Here is a 13,133-nt window from a genome sequence, read left to right as displayed (position 1 = left end):
AATTTAACTTGTCTTCTTGGATATATCTGTAAGCCATATCCTCAGAATAATCACACACCAAAAGAAAAATCTTCTAACATGAAAATATCAGATAACTGAATAGCTCAGTTTTAATATTTTAAAATTAAATTTCAAAGAAAATCCTTTAAAATAAGTCACTTCAGGAGAGAAACAGGTCTAATCAGACCCTGCATGTTATAAACAGGGGCATCACACTTACAAAGTGAGATGCTCCCCTAGACATTGCATAAATTTCCCTGTCCTCCTACATCTCCTGTACTCTTCCCCTGAACAATCCTGCCATTGTCAGCCTTATGCCCTAGTTCACTCCACGCTCAACCTGCTGTTTCAGCCTCCTGGAACTGATGACTGCCCCAAGTCAGTTTGAAAACCACCATCTGCAAATACAGGAGGCAGGGCTGGGAGTTTCACAGCAGAGAAGCAGGTTAAGGGAAGGGAATGCTGCCAGGATGAGGAAAGCAGGCATGACAGAGCAGGGATGAAGTCTCAAAAGGCCATGCACTCCTGAAGAGAAAGGAAGTGGCACTTGCAGCAGCTCCACAGTGGCTGTGAGAAGCAGAACCCTCAGGCCCATGCACGCTGCCCCTGCAGCCGCAGCTCTCACACCGCGACGTGCACACGCTGCCAGAGCATCAGAATGTCACACAGGCCAGCATGACTTTACACCACCAGTAGCTTCAACTTCAGGAAATTTCAGACAGATCTCTTTCAGCTGATATTGAGTGAGGGTCAAGAAGACTGACTGAAAGAGTTTAAAAAGCCTACCAACCCAAAACTTACACGGAGTACATTTCCCTTGCAATAGACTACATATATTCCCCTTCCTTAGTAGCAAACACCAAGGGAAATAAAACGCTCCTTGCTGACTTGTTTTGGCCCTGTTAAGTTAATCACCTACAACCAACTATATTTAACCTCAAAAAAAGAGACCTTCATCAGCATAAGATGTCTGGCTTCTTTCTTTTTTCTTTTTTTCTAAGGATTATACAAACTACATTGCAGTGTCCAGGAGGAACTGGTAATACTTCATCTTGAGTTCATCAACTGAAACATTTAAAGCAAATACTTCAAAGTGGAAAAGAGCTGCTAAAATGCCAGGAAGCCACGTGAGCAGGAACTGAGTAACTGGGGAAAGATTTGAGAGAAAGATTTTCTGGTTCAAATCTAAACTGTGCGCTGTCATGAGAACACACTGGAGAACTACCACTCTCCCTTCTGTATTCTGCCAGAAAGTAACAATGCACATATGTTGCACTTTAAACTCTGCATTTTTTTTTTTTTGTTGTGGACTCAGTCTAAGAAGTGTTGGTGAGGCTGGTTTTCATGAACCTGCACTGCATTCCAGTGAGTGTTCTGTCTGGGATTTCCCTATGAGAAATGCTGGCATGCAAAGCTCTGTTAAAAGCTGACCCAGAGAAAGCAGGTTAAAAAGAGAACCACACAATACACACATTTGACTCCACTTCCAGAGTATTCATCTCCCATTGGATCAACTGAAAGGAAGCAGGAGGGAAAATACAAGAAGGATCAAAACTGAAGGTTCACTAGTGCCATAGGAAGGGAAGAGAATACTACTTGATGTTTAAAGAAACAAAACACAGTTCTCAGTAACACTGTTTTTTTTTCAGTTTGGATTAATAACCAAAGCCCACAGACTCTAACAAGCATGAAAAACACTTGTATTTCATTGTCTTCTGGCCGCATTCTCTTGAAAACAAGCAAACAAAGAGGTAGGTACATGTTGCATGTCTTTAGTAGTCTGTGACTTAGTCAGGACTTCTGCTTCACCAACAAAAAGGTCTGAAAAATCAGAAACTGGAGTAACTTTATTATTTTTTTAGTCAAAGAAGCTTTTAAACCACTGGAATGCATTCTGTGCTTTTATGGGCATTTCCTTCACTAGGAATTAAATCACTGTTCATATTATAGAAGAATGTAGCAGCTAAAATTTCAGTTCATTTGTCTTGTTTGGAATGAGGACAAGGAAATTGGGCACAAGTGTGTTCTAGTGCTTTAAAAGGTTGCTGGCAAAGCAAATCAGTACAACACAGCTCTGCCAACCTAACTCAAAATCTCCCAAAAGGATTCATTAGTTATTCACAAGCAGCTGTTGCATAGTTACTTCAAGATGACAAATGATTTGTCACTCAGGGCACTGTCTAACATTAGCCATTGTTTTCTTTTGTGAGTGAGGATGGCATTGAAGCCAGGTATCAACTAATAACCTTGACCCTCTGAGGAGGAAGGAAAGATGCCTTTTTTCCTCAGTATGAAACTAAGTTTCTGTGTCTCAGCTCTTTTATTGGCAGCCAGACAAAAAGCTCTCCGTAACTCAGCAGAGCAACTCCTGAATGTGCAAGTTCTATTACACAAAAGCATGTCTACAATAGTAGGAAAATTCAAACTCCATATTTTTCCTTGAGTTTGAAGGTGGCTTGTGAATTCCACACACAAACCTAAGATGGTCATTTGAAGACAGAAAGGGCTGCCATTTCTAAAATCATGTTCAAAACTTAAATATCAGTACCTATATTTGAAGTCTGTGTTTTAAATCCTTTTGTCTCACTGGCTCAGGTCTCCCTCCTCTGCTAGAGGCCAAGCCCAGGACAGTGAGGTGTGTTTAATCCACTTACTGTCAATAATATCTCCCAGGCCTTGAGCACGCAGGAGATCCTTGAGCCTTGTCACCTCCTCCTTCAGCTCCCGCACCAGCTTGGCGTTGGGATCCTCGTTGATAACAGCATTGCATTTAATCTGCTTTGCACGATCAGCATATCTGCAAGCACACACAACAATGAAACCTTACACAAACATGGAACTGATTACATATAACTTTTATGTAACATGGGAATGCAGCAGCACAGAAGACATTTCACTTGCAGCTGGATGTCAGCAGAGGAGGCAATAAATCCCTGCTTCCTCTGTAGGGTAATTGAGTTCTTGCCAGTAGAGTCCTCTTCCCCACAGATAAGCTCAGCTCACAATAAGCCAAAGGTTTAAAGGACAAAGTTGGGCCTTTAGAGCAAACAGTTACCCATATCTATCCCACAGGAAGAGAAAGTACCTTAGAGTGCTCAAAGTTTCATCATAGTTTATGTCTGCTGGACTGAGAGCAGCGACCATTGCAGTTCTGGAGTTACCACCTGTAGTGAACAGGCAAGATTTTAGATGAACTACAGCACACACTTTAGGCACTACCTATCTACCAAATATCAATGTTTTCAATAAATTATAGAATTCAACTAAATTCTGCAGTATTAAGAAACATACAAAAACTACAGGAGAGAGTTATAGCATTAATGTAAGGTGGAACTATGATGACTCAGATTTGGATGCTAAAGATATTTAGCCTCATGCTCAATACAAATTTAAGTTAGTAAAAGCAGTCAGGAAATTCACTGATACTTTATTTTCATACTGGCACAGACAAATCAGCCATACCTAGATTTTCTCGAAGGAGCCACGTTAGTACAGAATCCCTGTAGGGTATAAAGTCTGTCTTCTTCTTCTTTTTGCTCTACAAAGAAACAACACAATATGAAAAATAGGAAGGATTTTCTGTGTAAGAAAGATGTGAACATCTTCCTGACATTTAAATTCTGTGTTATAACACAATTCTAAGTAGCAAACCTTACACTAGGCAAAGAAACCAACATCTACTCCTACACAGACCATCCTACCTTGCTGGTGCAGTTATCCTAAGTTGAAAGCATTAAGGAAAAAGGAAAAAGAAGAAGGATGAGCTTCTTAACATTTATACATTGCTTCCATGTCAGACAGTACTTCCTTTTCTTAAAAAGCCAAATTAATGGAATTAATCACTTCAATTGAAAAAAAAATCTAAAAAATATTTAAGCATATTCAACCTGTCCAAGGTGTTGACTCACATTTAAAAAGAACAACAATCATTGATTTGTTTTGTTTCTTTGGGTTTTTTTTTAATAGCAGTTGAATACAAAAATAAAAGACAAAGTACTTTTTCTAAACCCACAACATTTTGCTTGGATCAATATATGCTCACTTAAGACATTATTAAATCTTGCCATTGCAAAGAAAGCCAGTGAATCAAGTTATTGCACTTATATTTCTACAAATTTTATCAACAAAGCTGCAGTTAAGTTTTCTACAATTATTCTTTCAAATAAAAATAAAATTACTGCACTGCACTGAAGGTCTAAAATCTTGCTATGTGAATAAGTCTTCTACATAAACACAGGCTTCTTCTGCAAGGCTTCTTCACAGTTAAACAAACCAATGCTTCCATCTGTTGACAGCCTGTGTGACACCCACAGAATAGTATCAACTCTATTCATCTATCAAAATACACACAGCTAATAGGGCTGAGAATGCAAGGCCAAGAACAGCAAATGATTCTGCTGTGCTCCACGGATTTTACAGTTTCCATTTGACCAGCTATGCAAAGGTGGTTGCAGGGAAGGAAAGGCTCTACTTACCACTTCAGCCAATGCTGAAATAACTTTGCCCAGAGTTGTGAGAGACTTGTTGATATTTGCTCCTTCCTGGGAAAAGAGAAACCAGTATTATATAGTAATGAAAACTCTTCCACCATGAATCTCTTCAGATCTTCAGGTTTGCAACTATTTCTCCCACAGTTATAACTTATTATTTGTCCAGCAAGGACTCCTGTGATGCCCGTGCCTCCCCAGCACCCTCCGCAGCCCCGCACCTTTAACCGCGTTCCCTTGGCACCGGTGGAGTCAGCTCGCTCACTCCCAGCCAGATCCACCAGGCTGATCTTGCTGACCTGAACACAGAAAGCACATGAACAGGAGAATGAGGTCTTGGTGAACCAGAGCAAGGACAGAACTACAAAGTCACTGCAGGGAAGATCAGTGAAAAACAGTCAGAAAGTCACTTATCTGTAACACACCTTCTCTGTGGAAAGGTCAGTTTCTGTGTCATGTTTCTTCTGAGTAAAGACAATTGTAAACACAGCATGAGAGCGGCTGCTGGTTTCATTCATGTTGGTGGCTGCCACAGTCCTAAAATATGAACAGATACGAGCATGCTTAAAAAAGGACAATTACCTGCAGGGCTGAATGCAGCTGCAGAGGAATGAGAGCAAGAGGCTGCACAGGTGATGTGCTGCCCTGTAACCAAGACTCAGCCACACCTAGCATCATTCCCAAACCCTTTCATTTTTTCACTCCTGAATTACTCCCATCTTCATCACAGTTCAGACAGAGCTTTCTCAGTCTGTGTAGTCAGTAGTCCATCTTACATGCAAACCCCCAAGAATACTTGAGCAGCATTTATGTGAGTCCTTCTCACACATTGTTGAATGAAGCCAAGAGCTTGCATGGAAACAACTAATAATGAACCAGAAACTGAAGCTGGAATGCCAACTTTAGTCCTGACCACCTGAACTGAGAAAAGAGGAGACTATTCACATAAGTTTTTAAACAAGGACAGTGACAAAGTACATAGCAAAAGCAGAAGTAAATGCCAGATAATTATTTAGACTTTATCTCAAGTCCTTGCAATCTTTAAATATCTACACATCGATTGGCAGGACTAGTTCAGCACACAAAGCAATTTCAGCTTTTAACAGCATTGATCAGTGCATATTTCAGTAATACTCCTCACTTACAAGAGGTTTTTTTAAAGTGCTAATGCATAATACTGCTAAGAATATATAACACACTCCCATCACTAACCTGGCTTTGTTCCCAGCATCCATGAGGTCTGCAATGTCTGTGTAAGATGTGACTGCTAACTTGGACAGATCTTCCACGTAGGGTCCAAGGAGAGGATGTTCTCTCACCCGCAAATTCCCTTTGTTCTTCGGGTTCAACAAGTCTCTGACTCTCTCACAGTAAATCTCCATGTAACTCACCTGGAAACAGAATTTTCACAGACAATTCAGTATTTCTGAAGGTCTCCTCCACAGCATTTCAGAGTGCCAGCAGTAGAAATTCCCCCAGCCCACCACAGGAAAGCTAAGGGTGTCTCGGGTCATTTAACAGCCTAAACACTGGCAAAGGCAAGAATCAAAATTCTCCTACATCACACCTCTAACATAAGCTGCTGGCCCTGCATCCATGTATAGATTCTTCAACCATTTCAGAAAACGCTGGTGTGTAATGAAAAATTATACACTGGAGTCCACAATCACCTTAACAGCTTTAATATGACACAGCACAGGCATCAAACAAGACAGATGGTAAAAGGAGTCTGCTTCCAAGGAATGTCTCATGAACCACCAAAGCAAACTTAGGAAAGAAAAAAAAAGTTCATCTTTCTTGTCTGCAGAAGCAACTTTTGATTTTAAAAATCATGGCTATAGTATTTGACAACAAACATGCAGTCTTCCAGCTATTAGTAAAATAAAACCATCTGTAAATGCATCTTTAAATTTTTCAGCCCATCATTTTTTTCAGGATTACTACACAGGTAAAGGAACACTGGTTTTCTGTTGAAGGTAAAAAAGGAGTCACAGAAAGGTTTTTACATTTGTCTCAAAAGAGAAAAGACAAAAAGCCTTAAAAAATAAAAATAAAACCCCCAAACTAATCAGAAATAAGCATCTTGGTGCATCATCAATAACCCAGCACCTAAGCTCAGTTTGATGTCCAGCATACAGACATTCTTTGATCCCTCACCACACTCACCTCTACAGAATATGACATTTCCTCATTGCTGTTGTCATTGATTTTCTCAAACAGCTCTTCACACAGCTGGAAAGAAATTAAGCCCTAGTCAGAAATGAGTCTTTACTGAGAAGTAACAAGTAACTATCAGGACATGTCATGGAAACGGCTTTAGAATGAGGGCAGTGAAAAAAAATCAGCCTAATGCATCCACCACACACAGCCTCACTGGAAGATAATTCATCTCAGTCCTACATCACTATCAACTTTATTTTGTCCAGTATCTCAACAAGTGCTCTAGGTTTCAGCAGTATCATTATTCTGCACTGTAACATTAGCAGTAAGCTTCAGTTCTGTTAACTCTTACTGCAATACAAAACACAAGTGTGTGTCTGAAGGTGCCATAAAAACCAGATTCCCTTTCTGGGCTCACTCCTACCTGGGGAATGATGCCTGCTTGGCTCTCCTCCTGCTTGCCCATCATGGTGTAGGATTTGCCAGCTCCAGTCTGGCCATAGGCAAAGATGCACACGTTGTAGCCCTCAAAGGCATGCTGGAGCATCTCCTTCCCAATATCATTGTACACACGGCTCTGAGATGCAAAGCAGGGATCTTCAGGCTGGAAAGACACCAAAACAGCATCAATACAGACTTCCCTATCAATTGAGTAAGATTTCAAAAAGCAACTGGTTTTATCTTGGGGGTCAATCCCTTAGGAAGAGGTAAATTAGGCCATTTTTACACACAGGTTTTTCCCAAGGCAGAACAAGATGGAGAAGAACAACAATGACAATGTCACTGCATTGTTTGTGGGTGTATCTTATTCTTAATCTAGCATTCTCTTGCTTCCTGAAACGTTGTATTTTAACATTACCTGCTCCTGAAATCAGGACAAATTTAGATGTGCTAACATTCTAACGTCGGGATTAAGATTTTATCAGAGCTCTTCTGTTCCTTGATGCTGCTTATCTGCTAGTTTTCATGCATTCTGTTCATAATGTTCCTGTGACTGGGCTATAATCAACTTTCACGGCTGCTCTGAAAAACTCAGTAAGAGAGGCGAGTATTTTATTGTGAAAACAGTCTCATTGACCTCAAATTTGCTCAGAAATATTAAATCTTATTTCACCATCTAAGTTACTGAAATTAATCTTAGAGAAATGCATTATCCCTTCTTTGTATATCTTTTAGAAAACAAGGCAGGGGAGGAGGAGGTGGCAGAACAACACAGTACTGCTGGAGAACAATTACTGGAAGTCACTGAGAGCTTAGCACCGACTCACAGAAGGGTGGGGCACAGGAGCTGGATGAGAATTTATTGCTTTTGCAGCTATTGGAAACGTGGGTCACTGTGCTGCCTTTTCCACACGTGCCAACAAAACCCAGACCATGTATCCCCTTGAACTGTAAGGCCTCGAGCAACTGTCATTTGTCCAAGAGGAAAAATGAATTACCGTGGCACACCTGTATCCTTGAAATATTTAGAACAGAGCATTGTTGGAGAATATTTTCAGTAATCTTTCAAATATGTACAAGTTGTTTTGGCTTTCTGCTCTCACCCAAACAGGGAAACACAACATACAATGACAAGCTTTTAACCTGAATGTGGGTGAGAAAGACTGCAGAAACATCTGACAGGGGTTCATGATCAGAAGAGAATGTTGAATCAAACCAAACAACAACACAACCAGGCTGTCTTGTAAAAGCACTTACCGATGTGTGGGACCAGTAAGAGTAGTCAAAGCTGAAGGACTTTGGTGCTTCCTTAGGATTCTTTGGGTTGATAATACCTACAGGAATAAAATTCAAACTCTTAGCTAACGTGACACGTAGGAGCATATTTAATAAACTGACTGACCCACACACTGTGAATCTGAGTATTCAAAGCTGCCACATGGCATACGAGTAGGAAGACTGTAGTAACAGACTCACTGCTTCCTAATACTATTATTTCTGTAGGACTCATTTTAAATAAGACAAGAAAAAAATTCCTAGGAGAAATATGCTGTTGCTTAACAGAATTCTGTACATGCCACACAATCAACAAAGGCTTTTCCAGATACCTTTAGGTTGGTGGGTTTAGTACTTGAGGGTTTTTTTCCTTCCCAGCAACAAAACTGCTTGGTATAACCTTTGCCTGCAGGGGAGCAATACACAATGGATGCAGCTCTCACTGCAGTGGCACACACAATGCCTGTAGTTTCTGTATTCCAAGGAGGGTAATTTATAAGCACAGCCCTTGTAGCAGAAGTGAATCTCTACTGCTTCCTTCTTTTCCATACTACAGTGGTGGAAATACTTCAATATATTATTTCCAGCAGCTGTGCTCAACATCTCTGTAATCTCTGTAAGTAGGACTGCATAAAAGCACAGTCCTGAGGGAATTAGATAAACCACCCTGGATTTACACATCTGCCCCTGCACCTAAAGCAACAATTTGCCCCTGGGAGTGAGACACTAACTGTGATGTATGCAAATAAAGTCCACAAGGAAATAAGCTATATAAAGGTGTCAGCAGTCTTCCTGGGGATGATTTACATCCTGATACCAGACATCCTAGAAAGAAGATGCTTTTTTCTCACATATTCCTCCAGTCAGTTTATGTTTTGGGAGACTGGGGCTTCTCTCTTTCGTTCTGTGATTAATAAAAATTATATCAGCCACAGCTCTTACCATTTCAAACATGAACTTAGCATCTTGTTTCACTGAAATCTCTGAAAATGTGGTTACAGAATCCCCATTAAAATCAAATCATTCCTCTCCCAGATGCTGTGCTCCTGAGCAGGGCTGTTGTCCAAAATGACAGTGTGGAGAAAAGATCACTGGCTGGATTGCAAATAGCAACAGTTGCTACTCTACTTCTCCTGGCCAACTCCATTTCACTTGGATGCACCTTGTGCTGACATTCTTGCCTTTAAAAACCCGACAGACATGCAAAGCCAATGAATTATATGCACCAGCACAGTATCAAATTGCCAAAAATGCTTGTGGCTTTGTATAGCAACACAGGCATCAACACAGAACAAACTGTAACCTAAGCAATCATCCATGGCTTTAGCCTGCCCTTACCAGCTTTGCCTGAACAGCTCCACTCTAACTATTCCACCAGTCCTAAAGAGAACAAAAAACAAACCCCAAGGACAACTCCCTGCCCCAAACTTAAATTAGTTCTCTCCTTGCAGGGCATTCCACACTGCTACAACTCAACAATTTCTCATTTAAAAATTTAATATCAAAGCTCCAAAAGGTAAGGGAGATGTAATGCCTTGGATCTGGAAGTCCCTACTCAAAAAAGTAGTACAAATAATAGAATCTCCACTTTAGTGTCTGAAAAGGCACTACAAACTCACCATTAGTTCCCCTTTCTTGCTCCAGCCTAAATTTGATCCACCACATTGGAGAAAAGTAAAGTTCAGGCTCTGTGATTTATGCAAGTCATTCCATTCAGCTCCAGTTTTTTCTCTTTTTAAACCACTGTTGTTATTATTATTGTTGTTTTCTTCAACAGACTTCCTCAGCCCTTCACACTGACTTCCATGTCCAGCTCACTACTTTGAAAATCACTTTTTAGGATGGATGCTTTTGCAAAGCATATCTGGAGAAGTGTATCAGGAAAAGGAGTTTAATGTGCAAGAGAGCAGCTCTGTCAGAGGTTGGGAATGCAGCTGCCTGGCCAAAACCTTCCACAGCAGCAGGAAAGGGTCAGAGAAAACCTCCCAGCTGCCAGGAACTCTGCAGGCTGCCCCTTGCCACTGGGATCCAGACACAGCCTTTGCTCTCAGCCTGAAGTCAGTTCATCCCTATTTCTGTTTCTTGCACACAGGCTGCATCCTCCATTTTCACAATTCTCAGTCTACAAATGAATCCAGCAGAGCTGACTGGATGAGAAAATCGAAGACTACAATCTCAATGGATTTCAGCTGGACTGAAACCCTCTTCATTTGGGGCACGGATCAGCAGGTGGGTGCTGCCAGCATTAATGATGTCTGATGTAGTCTAGGTTTCAAACCAGGCAGGCAATGATGTGATTAAAACACCTGGAAGATGATGAGACAGCTAAGAAACCAGGAATTCAAACAGAAATAACTGACTTCACTTGAAGTTAGCTATTGCACCAGGCATCATCTTCAGAGGGACAAGAAAACCCAAGAAATGTAGCTACTTTTAAAGCAAGTTAATGGATATTTCTGAAGAAATTAAAAGCCTGCCTCTAGTACAGGTAAGCTTTATTCTAAAAGTTCATGCGCCAAACTGGGAAAAAAGAAATGGGGATGCATAAATTAGACTGAGTTGGCAACACTGATTTTATGTACCATGCTTCTCAACCTGCTGTATTTTCTGCTGACCACGGAAACAAATACAATTAAAACAGAAAGAGGACTGTTCTCAGCATCTCCAATATCCACAAGAATACTAACAGCTTTTCAGTTACTCTGTTTGGTTTTGAAACCATGCAAGGCCAAGATGAATTATCTTAGTGAATCATGAAATAGGTCGTCATCTATCTCCTCTCCCCACAGCAGCCTCACCACACGGTCCACACACTAATGGTTTAATTACAGAGCCTCAGGAAATGAGAAAGGCAATAAGGCAGACGATCACAGCAGGAACGCATTAATAGTCTTTTTATCTTACAGAATAAATTTGTTTATCTGCTATTTCAAAGGTCCAATGTGGCAATTAACTCTTCTGTTTGCAAACTGACACTGCTGCTTTGTGCTGCAGCTATAATTACCAGCAGCATGGCACCGGAGCAGCTCTGAACGCTGGAGTTAGCCAGTTTCTGAGCAAATCCCTCTTTCAGGCCCCTTGCTTCACCAAGAGCCAATTTATTAGCTCATGGGGTATCTCCTAGCTTTCCACAAGCTCAGCTTTCTGCACCAGAGAGACACTGGAAGGGATAATTCACAGAGCCACTGTCTGCCACACCACTGCTACTGAAAGAGGTCACACCTGGAACCCCGAGGTGAGAAGGATGGAACAATCTGAGGATAACATTTCTCTGCTGCAGGGCCTGAAACCTTCTGGGATCAAAGCAGCAACTACAGCGGCAGTTAATGCCCATCATTTACCTTTGGAATGGAGGGCCAAAAAAAGGCAAGACAATGTTCATGGGATTAAAATATTTTCTACAAATCATTGGTTTGGTTGAGAGAGATAAATGCCCATATTATTACTTTTCTTTACTTGAATAATGAATTTCTGGAAATTTTGAATAATAAGCTTCTCCTTAATAGATCTGTTTTCTACCTTTGTACACAAATAAAGTAATTACACGTCATAAATTGAGATAAATAAATCTGTGTGAACACAGCTCTGCAGCAGTGCCCACGTGAAGCAGCTGATTTGGTACCCATCACCGTACCCACCCAGAGACACAGCCTGCATTTTAAAAGCTTAGCTTCCCCTTACAGCTGTACAGTGAGCCAAGCTGAGCTGCTTCACACCATCCAAAGTTCCTCTAGGCAGGAGTAATTCACATATTCTCTGGAGCTCAAGCAATTTAAACAATTCTTTGTAGCTGCTTAGCTGTTTAAGTTTGGTGGACTTTTCGATACCTGTCACAACAAACATTTTCTATTCTCACTGACCAAAAGGTAAAGAAACACACAGTTTTAAAAGAAATTTCTTCACACCAAATAATCTCCTTTTCTGGAGTATTATACAAGACCCAAATACTGATTGGGCCTAGTAAAGGACAAGTACATAGTAGAGCAGTACAGAGGAAGAAAAGGAGAAAGAAGGAGCACAATAAATGAAAGAATTATACTTTCAGGTGTGCTCTGCCAAAAGTAACAGACCAATCTCAACAAAACATCTGGATTTTAACATACCCTTACTTAAACAGGCAACTTCATCTTTTGGCATTTTTATTTCCACAGTCCATCCCACTTGTTCCTTAATTAACATTTTATATACCATCCACCATCTGCTTCATCAGCTAGCACAAAAATAACATCTACTTTCAACCTTTCAAATCTATGAGCTCAAATTCATCCCTAGTTTTTTAGCAAACACTGTAGCAATACTTGAAAGACCACTATTGAAATAGTACCCATATATTTCATAGCATGTATTATATTGCATTCCTATTGTCATTTTGGACATCCAAATCTTTTGCTTTATAATCCAGTTTTCATTTCTGAAGCTGAAATTCAAAAAGCTCAGGTCAAATATGCACTTTGTTTTACAGTTATAACCAGAGTGTGGAGCACAGCTGAGAGCTGATGCAAAGTTAAAATCTTCCTAGGGTATTTTCAGCTGGAAGCAGCATTCTGTCTTCTCACTCCTTTCTGAACACACACAAACACATTCCCACTTCGAGCCTTCATTTCTGGACTTACACTTCCAGTCTCCCTTAAAACTAACCAAGTAAACAGACAGTGGGAAGCCTACAAAGGGGAGAAAAAAAATCCACAAAAGCAAGGAAACTTAGCCAAGATCAGCCCCCTCATTCCATTCCCATCTACTCAGTCACATAAATATTTTTGCAGGCACAAA

At 40.6% G+C, this 13,133-nt stretch overlaps 1 protein-coding gene and 1 long non-coding RNA gene across 11 annotated transcripts in view; one reads left to right on the top strand and one right to left on the bottom strand.

Moving 5' to 3' along the window:
• KIF1B (kinesin family member 1B) overlaps window positions 1-13,133 on the bottom strand; it is a 77,604-nt gene that overhangs the window by 50,432 nt on the left and 14,039 nt on the right. For 3 of the 10 annotated variants that reach the window (XM_063176930.1, XM_063176933.1, XM_063176937.1), the window contains exons 3-14: window positions 8,346-8,422; window positions 7,072-7,251; window positions 6,654-6,719; window positions 5,700-5,878; window positions 4,913-5,024; window positions 4,709-4,786; window positions 4,476-4,541; window positions 3,702-3,719; window positions 3,463-3,538; window positions 3,086-3,164; window positions 2,655-2,797; window positions 1,473-1,514 (exon numbers count right to left, since the gene is read on the bottom strand). In XM_063176930.1, coding sequence (XP_063033000.1) covers window positions 1,473-1,514; window positions 2,655-2,797; window positions 3,086-3,164; window positions 3,463-3,538; window positions 3,702-3,719; window positions 4,476-4,541; window positions 4,709-4,786; window positions 4,913-5,024; window positions 5,700-5,878; window positions 6,654-6,719; window positions 7,072-7,251; window positions 8,346-8,422 — 1,116 coding nt within the window. The remainder of the gene's footprint in view (window positions 1-1,472; window positions 1,515-2,654; window positions 2,798-3,085; window positions 3,165-3,462; window positions 3,539-3,701; window positions 3,720-4,475; window positions 4,542-4,708; window positions 4,787-4,912; window positions 5,025-5,699; window positions 5,879-6,653; window positions 6,720-7,071; window positions 7,252-8,345; window positions 8,423-13,133) is intronic. The other 7 variants (XM_063176932.1, XM_063176934.1, XM_063176938.1 and 4 more) reach the window with 3 other exon arrangements.
• On the top strand, window positions 10,369-11,768 carry LOC134429693 (uncharacterized). Its single transcript, XR_010030635.1, has 2 exons — window positions 10,369-10,592; window positions 11,644-11,768. It is a non-coding gene; the product is annotated as an uncharacterized LOC134429693 (long non-coding RNA).

The sequence above is a fragment of the Melospiza melodia genome, chromosome 26, assembly GCF_035770615.1.
Source record: "Melospiza melodia melodia isolate bMelMel2 chromosome 26, bMelMel2.pri, whole genome shotgun sequence".
Lineage (NCBI taxonomy): Eukaryota > Metazoa > Chordata > Aves > Passeriformes > Passerellidae > Melospiza > Melospiza melodia.
The sequence above is the reverse complement of the archived record's forward strand: the minus strand, read 5'-3'. Positions and strand labels throughout refer to the sequence as shown.